We start from the raw sequence: 17723 nt of genomic DNA on the forward strand, positions 1-17723 counted from the left end.
CTTGGTCAGTACTGTTTATCATTTCGTTCCATTCTTTGATCTTGCGTGTGGCTGTTGAATTTGAAAGCCCTACTTTGATAGCTGCTTCTCTAATGGACAGGCGTTCAAATTCCTGCATTAAATTAATCAGGTTTACCATATTTGGTTCGTTTTTTGAAATATACGATCCTCGCATATTTGTAACAGCTGTCGAAATTTCTTTGAAAGATGCACTATTTTGTTTTTTCATCTTTTTTTTTTTGTTCAGCATTTGTTGCTGCAGGCCTTTCCCAATCCATGTAAGATTGGGGCAATAACAGGCACTACCTGGTCATACATATTAATGTTATCGCTCATGTTATAGAAAAAAGACAGAGAGAAAAGAAAATAAATATAAAAAAAATAGATGGAAAAAATATTGCAAGTAAATTCAAGGCACAGAAAGTAACACTGGCTTCAAAATACAATGATGAGGTTTCGTCTAAGAAAATAACTTAGCGAAAAAAAAATGAAAAAAAGTGAAAAAATGACTTTGAAGTACACAGCGAAGGTTTTGGTTTTAAACATTGGTTATTTTTACCTTTTTAGTATACACATCTTTGGCGTAAAAAATAAACTTTTGTTTTTTATATATTATAGCTTCTTTTAAAAACATAAACCAATTACACATATAGTCTTGATAATTATGTTTCATTTTCAGTACAGAATCTATGTTTTTGAGGGATTTATTAAGTTTTGAAAAATAGCGGTCTTGATATTACTGATTTCAAGTTCTTGAATTCGAGTAGTATTGGGTATTATTTGCAGTGTGTAAGACGTTTGTAGTTCCTTTTAAAGAAATAATAATGGTCGCAAAAATAAGAACTGTAAAATATATACAAATATATATCAACCATTCAGCCGAAGAAAAAAAGAAAAATCAGTCAAGTTCTTTTATATTTTTATACTTAACTCAATAAACAGGCTAATTTCACTCATAAAAAGTTCCTGATATTTTATTTTACTTTTCTTTTTTATTATTTTATTACGAAACATCGTACTGCTCTTACATACAAAATTTGGTGGTCATTACTTATCTTAAGCAATTACCTAAATTTTACAAGATACAACCCCTTTAAGGCAATATTAACCATATAACTCTATCATATCAAGTAATTTCATTTCTTTGGAGCCCATAATTTACAAGCCTATACAAAAGTAACACTGTAATAATGAAAAATTTACATAGAGAAAATGGTTTTCTCTTCTTCACAGACCAAGATGATTATCTCTGCGAGTTTCTCTCTTTCTTTCTCTCTGCACCTGCAGGTTACAGCTAATTCCTTCTACAAGAAATAGTCATTAGCCAAAAACTCAAAATGTTGTGTCTTACCATGTGAATACGTAGTTATTTATTCCTCTTATCCTTAAATAGAAGAAACTTGCTGTATCTTTGGTATTATTCGGTACATAAAACAACTATTTGTAGCTACTTTTAGATATTATATGTCAATATTTTACTGTAAACAATATCCAAAGAAAAAAAAAGGGAGGAATTTCGAGACTGTCATACGTGAGCCGTCACAAGCAAAAAAAAAAAAATGGATTTTTTAAGCTTGTCAAAAACTTTAGCAATTTGCGAAACTTCTTTTGATTTCTTTTTGTTTAATTCAACAAAAGAAAAAGAAACCTTCTCTTTCAATTTGTATTTAATCCTCCACTAGAAAAAAAAAGAAAGCACTATTTGATAATACAGTTTTATTATCTTCCATTCGTAGATCCCTTTTTGTTAAAGTTTAAAGGAAAATATGAAAGAACAAGTTATTGATAATACACCAAAAAAGATGTATAATATACAAAGAAGAATAAAAGTAAACTTGACTAAGACATTTTTTTTGTTAGTCGGTACCTTCAATTTGGTGTCATGTCACCTCAAAACATGGTCAAGATCGCCGAATTTGAAGTAACTCAGCGAGATTTATATAAACCTGAAAGTCGTATTCCTGTCAAAAATGGTGTTTTGGATTTGAGACTGGTAAAAATAAAATAGTTTGATATGAAAATAAACGATAAACATATTGGGACTTTAATATAGGGTACGACTTTAAAGGACGCATTTTGTGAAACTTGCGGCCAGAAGATGCAAGAGTGTGCAGGTCACTGGGGTTATATCAAATTAGTATTGCCTATATTTCACGTTGGTTACTTCAGACCTGTAATCAATATTTTGCAGGAAATTTGTAAGGCAAGTATAATTTAGTATTCTTTTCATATTTGACGCAGATCAATTTACATTCGTACGTGTGCATTAGACTTGTAGTCGAGTTATGTTGGAGGAACCAGATCGTCGTATTTATTTGAGAAGATTGAGAGCACCAGGATTAGATAATTTACAACGCAACAGAATCCTTAAACAGATTCAAGAAAAATGTAAAAAGGTGACCTATTGTATGCACTGTAATTCAGTCAACGGTGTAGTGAAGAAAGTAGGGCCAATGAAGATCACTCACGACAAATACCGATTGAAAAGAGTAGCAGATGAAGCAGAGCAATTTAGAAAGACGTTTGATGCAGCTGCTGCATCAATGCCTGAACTCAAGCCACACATCAATAAAGCCCAAGATGATTTGAACCCTCTTCGAGTCTTGCGACTTTTCCAGCGCATCTCACCCGAAGACTGTGAACTGTTAGGCTTGAGTGAAGAGCACGGTCGACCTGAATGGTACATTTGGCAATACTTGCCTGTACCACCAGCCTGTGTACGTCCATCTGTTGTTCAGGAAGACAACACAAGTAATGAAGACGATTTGACTGCCAAGTTGACCGAGATCATCTTTACAAACGCCATCATTCGAGCTGGATTAGAACGAGGTGTGACGGTGATGAATTTGATGGAGCAGTGGGAATTTTTACAATTAGCAGCAGCTTTATACATCAACAGTGAAATGCCTGGTGTACTAAACGCTACTTCTGGCAAACCCACACGTGGTCTCTGTCAACGTCTGAAGGGTAAACAAGGTCGTTTCAGAGGTAACCTGTCTGGCAAACGTGTCGATTTCTCTGGTCGTACAGTCATTTCTCCAGATCCCAATATGCGTATTGATCAGGTTGCTGTACCTGAGCGTGTAGCCAAGGTACTTACATTTCCCGAACGCGTCAATAGACACAATATACACAAACTACGTCAAAATGTGATCAACGGTCCATTCGTTCATCCTGGTGCCAACTATGTTGAAAAACAAAATGGATTCAAGCGTTTCTTGAAGTTTGGTAACAGACAAGAAATTGCCGCTGATTTGCAAATCGGTGATCTTGTCGAACGTCATTTGTCGGATAATGATGTTGTCCTTTTTAACCGTCAACCTTCCCTTCACAGATTGTCTATCATGGCTCACTTTGCCAAGGTTATGCCTTGGAGAACATTCCGTTTCAACGAATGTGTCTGTTCGCCTTATAATGCCGATTTTGATGGTGATGAAATGAATATGCATTTGCCACAAACACAAGAAGCCAAAGCAGAAGCTATGGAACTGATGGGTGTAAGTGGAATAAGATGCATTATGGTTTTTTTTTCTTCTAATCAAAACATTTTAGGTGAAAAATAACCTTGTTACTCCTCGTAATGGTGAACCCTTAATCGCAGCTACACAAGATTTCATTACAGCATCCTACTTGCTATCTCACAAAGATACATTTTATACCCGTGGTGAATTTGCTCAAGCTTGTTCAATGATGTGTGATGCCGATTTAAAGATTGATCTTCCACCTCCTGTGATCTGGAAGCCACAAAGACTATGGACGGGTAAACAAGTATTCAATGTTCTTTTCAGACCCAACAAGGAAAGCAAGGTGTTGTTGAGTGTGGAAGCCAAGACAAAGTCATTTGTGAAGCAAGAGGGCCGATTGCCGGACATGTGTCCCAACGATGGTTGGCTCGTAGTGCAGAATAGTGAAATTATGTGTGGTCTTGTTGATAAGGCAGTTGTGGGCGATGGTAATAAGAACTCTGTATTCTATGTCATCTTGCGTGACTATGGACCCATTGAAGCTGCCAAATGTATGAATCGATTGGCTAAGCTGTGCGCTCGATGGTTAGCTAACCGTGGTTTCTCTATTGGTATAAGTGATGTCACACCTGGTGAACGATTGAGTCGCATTAAGTTTAATGAGGTTGAGACAGCCTATGCCAAATGTGATGAAGTTATTGCGAAATATAACTCTGGACAACTGGATACTATGCCCGGTTGTAACGAAGAGCAGACTATGGAATCAATCGTCTCTGGTATTTTGTCTGCTGTTCGTGGTGACCTTGGTAAGGTCTGTATGGAAGAATTAAATATGTACAATTCACCTAGTATCATGGCCCGGTGTGGTTCAAAGGGTTCACAGATTAACGTGTCTCAAATGGTTGCTTGTGTCGGTCAACAGATTATCAGTGGTACTCGTATTCCTAATGGCTTCCAGGATCGTTCTTTGCCTCACTTTTTAAAACACTCCAAGACGCCTCCTGCCAAGGGTTTTGTCCGTAATAGTTTCTATACTGGTTTGAGTCCTACCGAATTCCTTTTCCACGCTATCTCTGGTCGTGAAGGTCTGGTTGATACAGCTGTCAAGACAGCTGAAACAGGTTATATGGCTAGACGTTTGATGAAGGCCTTTGAAGATCTGACTACTCATTATGATCTTTCAGTACGTAACTCAGAAGGCGCCATGCTTCAATTCTTTTATGGTGCTGATGGTTTGGATCCCATGACAATTGAAGGTGAAGGTGTCCCTGTTGAATTTGCTCGTAATCTGAGACATGTCCAAGAGATTACTCCTCTCAATGGCGAACGTGGTCTCTTGCCCTGGGAGATCAACTACATCACACAACAAGAAATTCAAACTGAGATCTGGCAAAAGAATTGTTTGCCCTCCTTTATTGATATGGTGACTAAGTTTGTTGAAGAAAAGATTGCTGGTAGATTGGCCAAGATTAGAAAGGCTCACGGCATGCAATCTGGTTTGGCAATGCCTGATGAGGATTACATGGATATTGATATTGACGAAGATGAAGATGAGGCAGTCAAGACGGTGGTTCGTAATTTGTTTACGATCACTGAGCGTCAACTTCGTGATTATCTTCATGTTTGTGTTTCTAAATATATGAAGGCCAAGATTGAACCTGGCACAGCTGTTGGTGCTATCGGTGCCCACTCTATTGGTGAGCCTGGTACACAAATGACATTGAAAACTTTCCACTTTGCTGGTGTTGCTAGTATGAATATTACGCTTGGTGTACCTCGTATTAAAGAAATTATTAACGCTGCCAAGGTGATCTCGACACCCATCATCACATGTGAACTTCATTCCAATCAGGACGTCAGAGCAGCTCGTGTAGTCAAGGGACGTGTAGAAAAGACAACACTAGGTGATGTTGCTGTTTATATGGAAGAAGTATATGAGCCTAATGAGACCTATATCTTGATTCGTATTGATTTGGATGCTATCAATCGACTTCAATTGGAAACAAACCTTCATCAGATTGCACATGCTATCAAGACTGCACCCAAGTTGAAGATGGGACAATTGGTAAAGCATTTCGTTTCCTATTTATTTGTATACTCACTCCTAAATGTGTATAGGATGTTCAAACCAGTAGACCTGATATCATTCGTGTGTATGTTCACGCTAAACAAGAAGAATCCATGTATTATAATTTGAAGGCGCTTAAGCGTGTATTGACCTCGGTCGTCATCACCGGTTTACCTCCTGTTGTTCGTGCAGTTATCAGTGAAAAGCAAGGAGGCAAGGGAGCCAAGCAACTGTTGGTCGAAGGTTATGGTTTACTCGATGTGATGACAACAGATGGTATTGTGGGGGATAAGACAACATCCAACCACATTATGGAAGTAGCAGATGTCTTGGGTATCGAAGCTGCAAGAAGCACGATTATTAACGAAATCACAATGACTATGGAGTCTCACGGTATGACAATTGATCATCGACACGTCTTCTTACTGGGTGATATTATGACAAGTAAAGGTGAAGTCCTGGGTATCACTCGATTTGGTATTTCCAAAATGAAGGATAGTGTATTGAGTATTGCCTCTTTTGAAAAGACAACAGATCATTTGTTTGAAGCTGCGCTATATAGTAAACGTGATGGTATCGTGGGTGTATCAGAACAAATTATTATGGGTATTCCCATGTCGATTGGTACAGGTCTATTTAAATTGATTCACAAATCATTGAAACCACAGATTCCCTCAGCAAGACCTTTACTTTTTGATATTTAAAAAAACGATATATAAAATGCTAGTTCTCTTTTTTTTTTCTTTATTTGTATATTTGTATATGTGTCTTGTATAAAAGAGAGAGAGAAAAAATGGGGGAAGATTGAATTAACAAGAGTAATATTACATTTTTTTAATGTCTAGGCATGGAAGAAGGAGGAGAATGTTGACCTAGCATTGCCTCAGGAGCTGTGGATTGAGGTCTATAGGTAGGGTAATAACCAGAGCCAGCCTTTGCGGGTGCCTCCTTTGAAGGATCAAAGTAATGAGCTGGGGGAGGGTTATTAGAGAGGTCGGTAAGATGGGACATCTGTGACATGTCATCGTCCTCTGTAGTCAACAGTCCACGTCTAGCTTCATCATCTTCAGGAGACACACCAGCATGTGTCAGATGAGCAGGGCTCATCATTTCCCGCATCTGTCTTTCTTTTCTCTCTCTTCGCTTGTTTGCACGGACTCGTTTTCGTTCATAGTCTTCCCAACGTTTCAAGGGTACCTTGGAGGGATCAAAGACACCATCTTTCTTTGAATGATCATCCTTGGTCTCACCTTCGACCTTTCTTGTTTCACCCCAAGAGAAATCATCAAAATGCCAAAAGGCATAGACAGGCAAGACAAAGTTCCAGATGGGTAAAGCAAAGAGGTAGACAATCATCCACATCAGATAGACCCATTTACGTGTCGTGATGAGGATCAACAGGGCTGGTGAAAAGAGAACGATGATGAGCAAGATGAGTGGGATCGCGGCTGAAATGGATGTGATCTGTGTCTTGGCCATCGAGATGATCAAGACAGCAGTCAGAACGATGGCTACAGGTAAAGTCAAGGTGCCGACTAAATCCATCATGACAACAAATTGCATCGAAAAGCAAAAGGTACCACACAGATTACGGACGAGCACCAGCTCAAAGAGATTGTGAATCGTCGAATTGATCCAGCGACGACGTTGAGAGAGCAAGACCTTGAATTCGTCGGGCACGATGGTTTTACAAATAGCTTGAGGCGTAAAGACCATCTTACGAAAAGGAAAATTACGAAGCATGAGCGTGGTCAGGAAACGATCTTCACCGAGCAATAACAAATTCTTTTGATGGAGCGTGTCGATCGTGTTGGAAGAGTATTCTTGAACAATCTCAGGTTTAGTAATGATCGGTACCCAATCACCGTCCCCTTTACGTGCCTTGAGACGATACATACAGAAGCAACCTGGTAAACAAGTCACACCGCCAAAGATAGCTTCGAATCCCTTGGCCAGATGGTGAGAAATGAAATATTCATAGACCTGAATCGCTGTCACCCACGAATCACGTTTGTTTGCAATCTTTGTCTCACCACACAAGCCCATAATGAGGTTATCATTCACCATACAATTTACCAATAGCCGCATTGAGCTAGTATATACCTTAGTATCTGCATCCACCTAGATAATAATAATAATAAAAAAAAGGGGAGGAAGAGTTAGAAAACGATAAAGGAACACAAGTCGTATGTACCATCAAGACCAGTTCGAAATAATCAGGTGTGACTCCCATCAGATACTGAATTTTTCTAAACAGGTCATAGTCCAAAGGCGTCATACGATCATTGTAGGTCACTCTGCTGAAGAAGTTCATCAGGATCAATTGTGAATCACGTTTACCACGGTTACCAGGCTTAGGCTTACCCTGCTCATCAGGATTACCCGACTTGACGACGAGGATCATAGGGACCTTGTGACCCTTACAGACATAATAGCCAGCATAGACTTTGGCACAATTGTACTGTTTGGCTCCTACAGCGACCGCAATGTATTCCATCGGTTCAGGATTCTTCATGGATTCATCATCAAACGTGATCAGACTCAGACACATGTCAGGCGTAGACATGGTCTCGCCATGACCGGTGATGATACCATCTGCAATCAAGAAAAGCAGTTTGCGATCGTCTGGATAGTCTGTCATGGAAAGAGATTCGACCGTGCCTCGGATGCCTTCTGTGTTTTCAGAGTAACAGGTGATCAGCAAGACCGTATAGAGATCATTCCCCACCTCCACCCGTTTCCCAGCTGAAGCAGTCAAGGTGCTACTGATACCTGAATCCATGCGCTGCTGCATCATGTTGGCCATCTCCATCGTCTCGTTCTTGATGGTCGTCATCGAACCCGAGCTGCTGGGTGCCGGAGGTGGGGTACGTGCCAATTTGCGAGAGATGAACCAAGAGAAGATGAGGGCCATAAAGAAACGAGCCAAGACGATGGCCAGGACGATGGCCAGGGAACAGATCAAGATGATCGACGCGACAAAGCAGCCCGTTGACTTTTTATCGATGTGACCCGCACGGTACTTTTGCACCAGGCAGTTCACAGCCGCTCTGTATTCGGGCTTTCGAAAGAACAGTTTGGTGCCGTCTCGACCGCCCTCGGCCCAGGCACTGTTAAGCACAGAACGGATGATGTGATCCAGAGCGTCGTTAGCGAGTGCGGTGGGATAGTATTGAAGATAGGGACCCATGTTGAGCACGTTGCCGTCAATGACAAGATAGCTCGATAGGTTTCTCGAGGCCAGTTGGTTCCAGTCAAAGCCAACTTGCTTTGTGCTGTTAAAAATACCAAGTAGACCAAAGTTTTCTGCTGTCAACTCACCCGCAATGCAGGTACCAGTAGAACAAGGGCTGAAATTGACGGCAGCAAAGGTAGAAGAGATCGAATTGCCCGTGTGGATACAGTCGGGTATGTTTTGACCATGTGTAAAATAGTTGGTGATATCTGTGCCTGGTATCTGAGCAAGTTCATAAAAGTCAATTGTACTCACCGGGTTAGACTCTGACATGTTGAATTGCCAACCCAAAATACCCAATAGATTAGCTATAGAAAGGAGAATGAAAGGAGAATGAAAGAAAGAGAGAGAGAGAGTGAGTGAGAGTGAGAAAGAGAGAAAGAAAGAGAAGGGAGGTAAATAAGGGTTTTCTCGATTGGTTATTTTTAGAAGCCTTTATTATTTTACCTGAATTTGTATCGTTGTAGGTAGCATAGTTTTGTTGATTATTGGATTGATCTGAAGGACAGAGCACAGAGTTTAATCCGATGGTAATAAAGGCCACAAAGCCACCCATACAAGCAATGATGAAACATAAAGTAATTTTTTCTCGCCAAGCCTGCTGCATACCTGAATCACCCATTTTGAATGCCCTCAGCATGGGTGGTAAAGCCCAGAAGGTCACAATTCGAGAAAACAAGACCCAGGGATCAAATAGAGATTGATTTGATGTTGGCTTGCCTGTTAAGAGCGGAGGTGGTTCTTGATATCGATCTGGACGAATCAATGTACGACCTCTTTGAATATTAGAGCTTGCGTTGGCTATCGAATTGGCGCCAGGAACAATGCGACGAGTGGGTGCTCGGCCTAGGGTGGTTGCTCGTCGTCCGATAGATACTCCATTGGTGTTGTTCATTGGTTGATTATTGTAGTAATGATCATTATTATCCATCGCTGGTTGATAACCGTACTGTTGTCCTCCACCTCCATCACCATAGGGTGCATCATATCTTGTAGGTGACATGCTTTTTATTTGATAATGAAAAGAAGAAGTAAAAAAAGAAGGAGTGGCGAAAAGGAATAAATAGTTTGATTATTTTAAGAAAATAAAGGAGGAAAAATAATGATTTTTAAATAAGGGGTGGAAGAGGAGAAGTAAGGCAAGAAGTAATTCTTTTTTTATGCTTTAAAGACTAAGAAAAAAAAAGGAGAAAAAAGAATTGGCCAAAAGCATACGCAAATCCTTTTTCAAGCCTATTTATCACTCTTCTTTCTTTCTTTCTTTTTTTTTTTTTTTTTTTTTTTTTTTTTTTTGCGCAGGAGAATGACACGACTGAGGACGATAAACATAGGCTTTGATTTTTTTAAAATAAAAAAGCTATAAAATTAGCATTGGATGATGCAATGGCTTTGAGTCAACAAAGAAAGCCAAGTGATGATTTACTACTTGAAATAAACTTGTATAAAAATAAGCTTAAAATCTCGGTTTATGCCCAACGTTCTTTTTTTTTTGTTCTGGCCTTTCAAAAAAAAAAAAAAAAAAAAAAAGGGTTCCTAGAATAATGACTTGTGGCTACAGAATCAATTTTTGTTATGCAAAATCTATTGTTTAATCAAAGAATGTGTCTAGTAGGAAATCATCCTTTTGTGAGCTTGTTCATTCCACAAATCATAAGAAATGAAAAGTATGTTTGAAGCATAAAAATATAGTTCACATACAGAAAGGCATCAATTTAATAAACGTAAATTGTGAAATAAAAGATTGAAAGATTGACAAGATTAAATCAAGCAAAGGGGAATATTTAAACTTGTATCGAAATGAATATGAACAATAGAATATAAAACAAGTCATGGTTTTAGTTGAATTCAAATAGACAGCAAGCCATGCTATTTTTTTTTTTATTTTTGTTTTCTTTAAGAAAAAAAAAGAGGGAGTTTTTGTTTAAATCAAAGTTATATTATTTACATGCAACTACTAAGCTTGGTAAATGCTCAATCTAGTTCATCCTTTTATTTCTCAGTGTTCTCAAAGTCTCTTTCTCTCCCCCTTTTTTCTAGTGAGTGAGTCCCCTAATGAAACTGAGATTGAATCAATAACAAAATGGATCAAGAAGGAAAGAGATGGTTTAAACAAGTTTTATTGATGGATTAAATCAACTTTTTATCCATCTTTAAATACCCTATTGTTGTCATCTGCAGGTCACTGTAACACACACAATCACACATGAAGAATTCTTTTAAACATTTTTTGTAATCCAATAAAAAGATGTGTGTGACAAGGAGAGGTTTCTTTGTTACTCGTACCCTGAAACCACATGGCCGGTCGTTAACAGGGTTGTAATCTCCTTTTATAAGCTAATATGAATTGGATGATACAAGAGCTTTAATTTGAATAAATTATGTATTGACTTGACATAAAGATTTGTATATAAAAAAAAAAGAATTTTAAAAAGTTTTTCTTTTATTGTCACACAATTCATTGCATTCATGTTTTGAAAGTGGGATGGACAAGTGTATAAAAGAAAGAGTTGTCTGTTCAGCACAGTCTTGTTCTTTCTCTCCTTCTCTTTCTTACTCTCCCTTTCTGTTTGTTCATTGTTCTAATACAAACGGAGACTCATTAAACCAAAAGATGGGTCGATGTGTTCTGTAAATGGAAAAGTTCAATTATTGTATAACGTTTGTTGAAAAAATTTCATATTTTAAATAAAGGGTATGTGTGTGTGTGTGTGGTAAGACAAGTAATTAGTACACATCCAATCGCAATCGAGAGCGATAGAATAAAAAGGGGGAATGAGATGTCAATAAACAAATGATGACACATTCATTAAGGGAACTGTTTATAAAATAAGGAAATTCCCTTAATCAAACTCTCAAACCGAACTTGGTTTTTATGATTGAATAATCCTCTGACTTTATATTGTACTCTATTATCCACATCCTATCAACTTACATACACAACAAAAGAGAAAGGGGGGAGGTACACAAGGTTAGTTTGTACTAGGCATGATTTGACATACTATTTTTTTGTGTTTCCTTTGAAAACAATCTTTTTTTTTTTTTTTTTTCAATTTAGTCTATACATGACCTTAACCCAATCAAATATCTTTATGTAATTCTAAAATTGCTAAGCCTAATCCGATGCTTCTTTATATTATAATCCCGCTTAGCATTGATTGGTAAAATGTATTTTTATATCCTCCTTAAAGCAAGGTTGACATGCGTATAAAAAGTAATATTCTACGTAATCATACATTGTAAAGTAAGAATAAAGAAATACAAGCCTTGACTCATCCACACACACACACCCCACCCCTTTTTTTTCATATTCAACTTTTACCCATATTTTAAATATAAATAATAAAACTTTTTTTTTTATTCTCTTTTCTTTTCTTTTACTCTTTATCTTTTAAAAACTCTTTCCTTTTCTAAAAGTCATTTATCTTTCTCGTGCTGGTTCACGTATTTCCCATTACATTATCCTTTTTCATATCAACAAAACAATAAATCATGTATAACAAGAACAATAACAGTCCTTATCCAACAACAGCACCCACAAGTACCCGAAGAAGAACACATCTCAAACCGAGTCAGGTGGCTGTCTTGCAAGAATCTTTTGTAGTAAACGCTTTACCAGATGCTACTATAAGAGCTCAGTTAGCTCAAGAACTCGGAGTGACTGAACGAACTGTTCAGATCTGGTTTCAAAATCGTCGTGCCAAAGCTCGTAAATCATCTACTTTGGAACCCAATGTTCGAACTGGATGGATCGATGTTCCTGTAGCAGCAGTAAAACCGAAACAAAAAGAACCAGACCATCAACCATTTCAAGCCACTTTTCGTACTTTAGTTACACCCGAATGTTATGAAGAATCATCACATATCAAGAAAAGACCTCGTTCAAATTCAAAACCTGAAAAATTCGTTACTACCCAATCCACAACACCACCACCCAAAAGAGCCATGTCTGAAGGCGTAAGTCGAATAACATGTACTCAAGAAGGTAAAATAAGAAAAAAAAAGAAAAAAAAAATCCATGTGTGTTCACTTTTGATTTATTTATAGAACCCTTCATTTCTATTCCTGTCACTATGCTCCGTATCGGTACTTGGGCAAGATTTGCTAGCCTAATCAGTGAAAACCAATACGATCTTGTGTGCTTTGGAGATTCTCATCAACTGAATTGGCAAATACAAGACGGAGGACATCATTTCAGGATCCATGTTGACTATCATCAAGTAAAGCAAATCAGACTGAGTCATGCTCAACTTGATTTAGGCCAACTTGAGATTGAAGTGGCCGATTCTTTATTCTCAATGAAGCGCATCGGTACAGATCCTGATTGGATTCAATGTGGCGACTTTACAGAAAACAGACAAGCCAGTGTTGACACGGTTCATGTCCTTCAAGGTGATCATAATCAGCTAAGACACTGTTTATTGGAACTGATTGCTCAAGCTCCCCATTTGGCCTCTAAACTTGTTTTGCTTCCTCCCACTGATTATCTTTGTCGGGATGTGTCCATCTCTCCTTCTGCTACACCAGAACCTATTTACTTTGATCAAAACCAATGGTTGGACCCTAAAGAAGAGCAGCAACCTTTCTCTTTCCTTTCTCAACATCAATCTCCTACTTTTGATCAATCCAATTGGATACTAGATCCATTGTTGACTTCAGAAAATAACTTTTTAACTTTTATTTAAAAAATAAAAAAAAAGTCTTTCTTTTGCTCTGAACTATGTCTGTTTTAAATACTGAGCACTATAATGACTCACACCGTCTGTTTGTACAGGCGATGCTCTCAAGACGTCATTTATCTGAAGTGGAAGCAGAAGAAGTTTACCAAAAAGTGTGTGATGTTACAGAACGTAATCAGAACATAATCACAATATCTTTAGACGTCTGACATTGCGTATAGGTGAATCAACTGATTTTGCCATCTTTATTTCTCAAATCAATAAATTATTAGAAGAACTCGATTATTCATTAAGAAGATCACGGAATGAAAGAACTGGAGATAACTATATAACCATGATCAACATCAAACAAGATAAAATGTCGGAAATCGCAGCCAACTATACACCAACCGAACTCAAATATTGTCGAGAATTGGTATATAAAACAATAACAACTCTATTTCCAGTGATGGTTTACTGTTTTTTTTTTTAAATCAGTTTGATGCCATTGTGAATGCGGATCACGAAAACTTTGCTGTCAATTCTATGCATGCCTTACGTCTCGGTCAACCTCTAAAGTTGTCACAGAGAGAAACACAAGATATTTTAGATCGTCTTGTTGAAGATGGCTGGATTGCAGAGGAAGACAAGGGTGTCTATTTTCTTGATACAAGAGGTGTTGCAGAACTTCAAGGTTATTTACGTGAACAATACGGAGAGACTATCAAGGAGTGTACGATCTGTTTAGACGTTGTGACCATGGGTGAGTATTGTGACCTTGGCAACTGTCCTGTTCGTCTTCACAAGTATTGTGCAGACAATCAATTCAGAGACGCTGTGAACCCTACTTGTCCTCAATGCTCAACTACTTGGTCAAGGGCCAATCGATTTGGTTTGGGTTTATAATAAACATTTTTATTTAATTATTAGCAAACTTTCTAACATAATTGTCTACACATTCTCTCACATCCACATTGGCAATCAGTCCATCTAAGCCATGTTGTATGTGCTGCTGACAATCAGCACAGGCAAAGTCATGATCCATCATATGAACTCGAATACAATCATCACAAAAACTAGAACCACAGCAAGGCGTGATACTTGCATCCCTGAGAAGTCCTTGACAGATGGTACATTTCAAGTGTTCAGGTACAGGAATCGTATCATACCAATCCATCAAGTCACCTGCTGAAGAAGAGCCCAATCCAAGCGTAGTGGCTGCCTTGGCCACATGTTTATCCCAAGAGGATGAGTCAGCTTGAGCGACAACAATGTCTCCCTTGGGTGTCACCATCAATCCGCCTGTACCTGCTTTCACTGCATTCTTGGGTTCCTCAATCACTTTGAGGAAACTGCGAGGAATACCTGTGGTACGCTTGATTCTGGGATGCTTGTCATATTCTTTATCACCATTTGTAGGACATTGATTGATATAATGACCTACGCAGTCGTGTTGTTTAATCTAATTTGTGAGAGGGAAAAAAAAAAAAATACGATTCATTTCATACCTTTCTGTCCACAACGATAACATACATAGTTTGGAGGTGGTACTCTTTGAGGAATCTGACCATCTTTATTTTCACCATTGTTCGGTCCTTGATATTTTCCACGCTTATTGGGATCTCCACCTCCACCTCCACGCGCATTATATGGAATATACTGTTGTCTATAAACATCATTGGTTATCAAAGACTTCAACAACTCATCCTGTACTTACTCTGCTAATCTTTCTTGCATCACACCCCACTGATCTGTTGTTTGCTGAAACATAGCCTGAATACGCGCTTCTTCGGAATCGTCCTTGGCTGCTTCATTACTTTGTTGTTCACCTGTATTGTCTGTTGGCATTGGTTGATGTTGAGGACGTTGTGTGTTGTTTAATACCAAATTTCTGTGACTAGAGGTAAATGTAGGTGTCGAAGAACTGGTTTGATTGTTGTTGAGTTTTACTGAACTCTGTGCTTTATTGTCCATGGCACCTAATACATATCGCTGCGCTGTACCTTTACCTGGTCTTGATGCCGGAAGACGTCTGACAATGACAGAAGTGTTTCTAGGAACCATAAACAAATCGTCCTTGTATTCTAAAAACAGTGTGGGTTATTAATCTCAAATAAATCATTTGCTTTTACCTTCGTCTGTTTGTGCATTATAAATAGATATATCTAAATCTGTCCCTTTTCCCATCTTTTTGGCTCGAACTATCTCACATTTTAAATCAAATACTGTAGCACCTGGCCCATCAAACGTGAATACATCGTAATCTGAATCTTTGGCTGCTTTGAATTTGTAATAAATCACAGACATTTATTTTTAATTGCTAAAAAAAAATAAAAAAAAAATAAAAAAAAAAATTGCGGCATATTTATAAAAATTGACATGTCAATTGACTAAAATTGCTGTTTCATGACCAATAGAAAGAAACTTGGGCATTTTTAATTAGTTCTATACAAGACTTGATGTAAGGGTAAAACTTGCAAGAGTATAAACAATATTCACACGCCAGATTTTAAAAGTAGATCATTTTAAAAAAGATTTTATTGACATTTTGTTTCAATGATTGAAGAACCAACTTCTTCATATTCTTTCTTTGAAATCCATAATTGATGAAAAGTACCTAAAGAAGCTAAAATAGATCCACCCAGCCAACTACTACATTTACGTTCGATTTGATTGCCTGCACCGTGAACTTTTACTTTTGCCTGTAGACCAAAAAAAAATGTAAGTTGTAAAAAATAAATCAAAACTAAAAGAAACTTTACACCTGGTATCATCATGGGCAATTCATTGCTTAATCTTTCTGTAAATCCAGTAAAAAGAGTATTACCACCAGTCACAATCACATTGTTAAACAGCAAAGGACGCAAATCCATATCACAAGAGGTAATACTATTAAATACAAGTCTAGAAACACCAACAGAGTGTCGAAGTTGGTTTGGTGATATTCCTAATGAAGGGATCTTTTCATTCTCTTTTCCTTGCTCAACAGGAGGCTAATTACAACTATCAATAAAACTCTTTAAAATGATCAATATACATGATCTTACCAAGCTAATATGGTTTGGATTAAACATAATTTCTGGAACTCTATATCTTTCTGCACCAAATGTATTGTTATAGCCGTCAGGAAATTCAAAAGGCTTCTGGGGTCGTTGTGCCATTAATCTGTATGTACGGTCAGTTATAAGGGCCCAGACACGCTACTGTCTTTTTCTTACCGTTCATCAAATGGAACTTCTGATATTTGTGAAGTGGTTTCTTTAAATTCATGAATGATTTTCTACAAAGAATATCAATAGAAATATCCTCTATTTTCAAAATCCTATACTTTACAGAAATATGATAATCTTCAAAGCTCTTGGTTGTATTTGGCCTATCGCGTAATTGAATTTGAGGCTGTTGTCCTGCTTCAACCGGCTTTTTGCTTGAAATCTTGAAGGGAGGTGTCAAGTTCAACTGTAAATCATTCTTTAAATGTTCCTTGATTTGTTCAGATAATAAATCGCCACCTATCGATTGATGTAAAATACCCTTTTTTAATACATAACCATCATAAACAGGTACTGCACTCGTCACACTTCCTCCTGAATCTAAAACTAAAGCGGTTGCTCTTCCAACTGAAAATCTAAAATGTATGTGTCAGTTGATTGTGTACAGGGATAACAAATGGGTGGTGGTGGTAATGCCTACGCTGTCATCACTGCGCTCTTGGCCACATAAAAAGCAGGAAAGTCAAACTTTTCAAAGGCTAATTCCATCAATTTTTCACGGTTTTCCGACGTGTTCCAAGCAGGTTCAGTACATAATAAAGGATGTTCTGAAGGTTGAATGTGCAAGTGGTCATTAAAAGAAGCATTCCAAATTTGTTCAACAGCATCCCAGTCATGAATCAAACCATTTTGCATAGGATTCTTTATTTCAACGTTAGGTCGCCAAGTGTTGAGTTGTGTGTCGCCAATATAGTAGTTTTTGGCTTGATCGAGGCCATAGGAGGTTGGAATGATGGCCTTGGGCATTTCTTCACCTGCAAAGCCTACACGTGTAGAAGTGGATCCCATGTCCATCACAATAGCATTGACTTCATCTATAATAAAGAAAAAATATTAGTTTAGAAGAAGGTTGAAAGTTTAAAACAAAAAGGAGTTTACCTCCACCATAAGTGACCATTCTTCATTCACAAGAGAAAAAAAAAAAGGGAAAGAAATGCGTCAAGTCACGAATTTTTTAAAATAAAATTTCAAGCTTTCCTTGTTTTTCTTTCCACTTTTTCTCTCTTTTGTTTTTACAATCACCCGAAGCTT

General features: G+C 37.8%; 6 protein-coding genes across 6 annotated transcripts; 3 read left to right on the forward strand and 3 right to left on the reverse strand.

Moving 5' to 3' along the window:
* Positions 1-1897: 1897 nt before the first annotated feature.
* Positions 1898-6039, forward strand: RO3G_12475 (uncharacterized protein; the record flags this gene model as incomplete). The annotated part of the gene is made up of 6 exons (XM_067667059.1): positions 1898-1993; positions 2054-2173; positions 2271-3497; positions 3553-5529; positions 5583-5976; positions 6032-6039. The coding sequence occupies 6 exons, from the start codon at positions 1898-1900 to the stop codon at positions 6037-6039; spliced, it is 3822 nt and encodes a 1273-aa protein (XP_067523160.1).
* Positions 6040-6366: 327 nt separating this feature from the next.
* Positions 6367-9770, reverse strand: RO3G_12476 (uncharacterized protein; the record flags this gene model as incomplete). Its single annotated transcript, XM_067667060.1, has 3 exons — positions 6367-7653; positions 7727-9075; positions 9215-9770. The coding sequence occupies 3 exons, from the start codon at positions 9768-9770 to the stop codon at positions 6367-6369; spliced, it is 3192 nt and encodes a 1063-aa protein (XP_067523161.1).
* A 2486-nt stretch (positions 9771-12256) lies between these two features.
* On the forward strand, positions 12257-13449 carry RO3G_12477 (uncharacterized protein; the record flags this gene model as incomplete). The annotated part of the gene is made up of 2 exons (XM_067667061.1): positions 12257-12749; positions 12812-13449. The coding sequence occupies 2 exons, from the start codon at positions 12257-12259 to the stop codon at positions 13447-13449; spliced, it is 1131 nt and encodes a 376-aa protein (XP_067523162.1).
* Positions 13450-13777: 328 nt separating this feature from the next.
* RO3G_12478 (uncharacterized protein) lies at positions 13778-14189 on the forward strand (the record flags this gene model as incomplete). Its single annotated transcript, XM_067667062.1, has 3 exons — positions 13778-13858; positions 13921-14000; positions 14171-14189. 3 exons carry the CDS (start codon positions 13778-13780, stop codon positions 14187-14189), a joined length of 180 nt encoding a protein of 59 aa, XP_067523163.1.
* A 152-nt stretch (positions 14190-14341) lies between these two features.
* Positions 14342-15609, reverse strand: RO3G_12479 (uncharacterized protein; the record flags this gene model as incomplete). The annotated part of the gene is made up of 4 exons (XM_067667063.1): positions 14342-14862; positions 14931-15088; positions 15140-15506; positions 15555-15609. The coding sequence occupies 4 exons, from the start codon at positions 15607-15609 to the stop codon at positions 14342-14344; spliced, it is 1101 nt and encodes a 366-aa protein (XP_067523164.1).
* A 350-nt stretch (positions 15610-15959) lies between these two features.
* Positions 15960-17589, reverse strand: RO3G_12480 (uncharacterized protein; the record flags this gene model as incomplete). Its single annotated transcript, XM_067667064.1, has 7 exons — positions 15960-16124; positions 16185-16415; positions 16470-16587; positions 16641-16702; positions 16756-17047; positions 17113-17506; positions 17571-17589. 7 exons carry the CDS (start codon positions 17587-17589, stop codon positions 15960-15962), a joined length of 1281 nt encoding a protein of 426 aa, XP_067523165.1.
* Between the last annotated feature and the right edge of the window lie 134 nt (positions 17590-17723).

The sequence above is a fragment of the Rhizopus delemar genome, genomic scaffold, assembly GCF_000149305.1.
Source record: "Rhizopus delemar RA 99-880 supercont3.10 genomic scaffold, whole genome shotgun sequence".
Classification (NCBI taxonomy): Eukaryota; Fungi; Mucoromycota; class Mucoromycetes; order Mucorales; family Rhizopodaceae; genus Rhizopus; species Rhizopus delemar.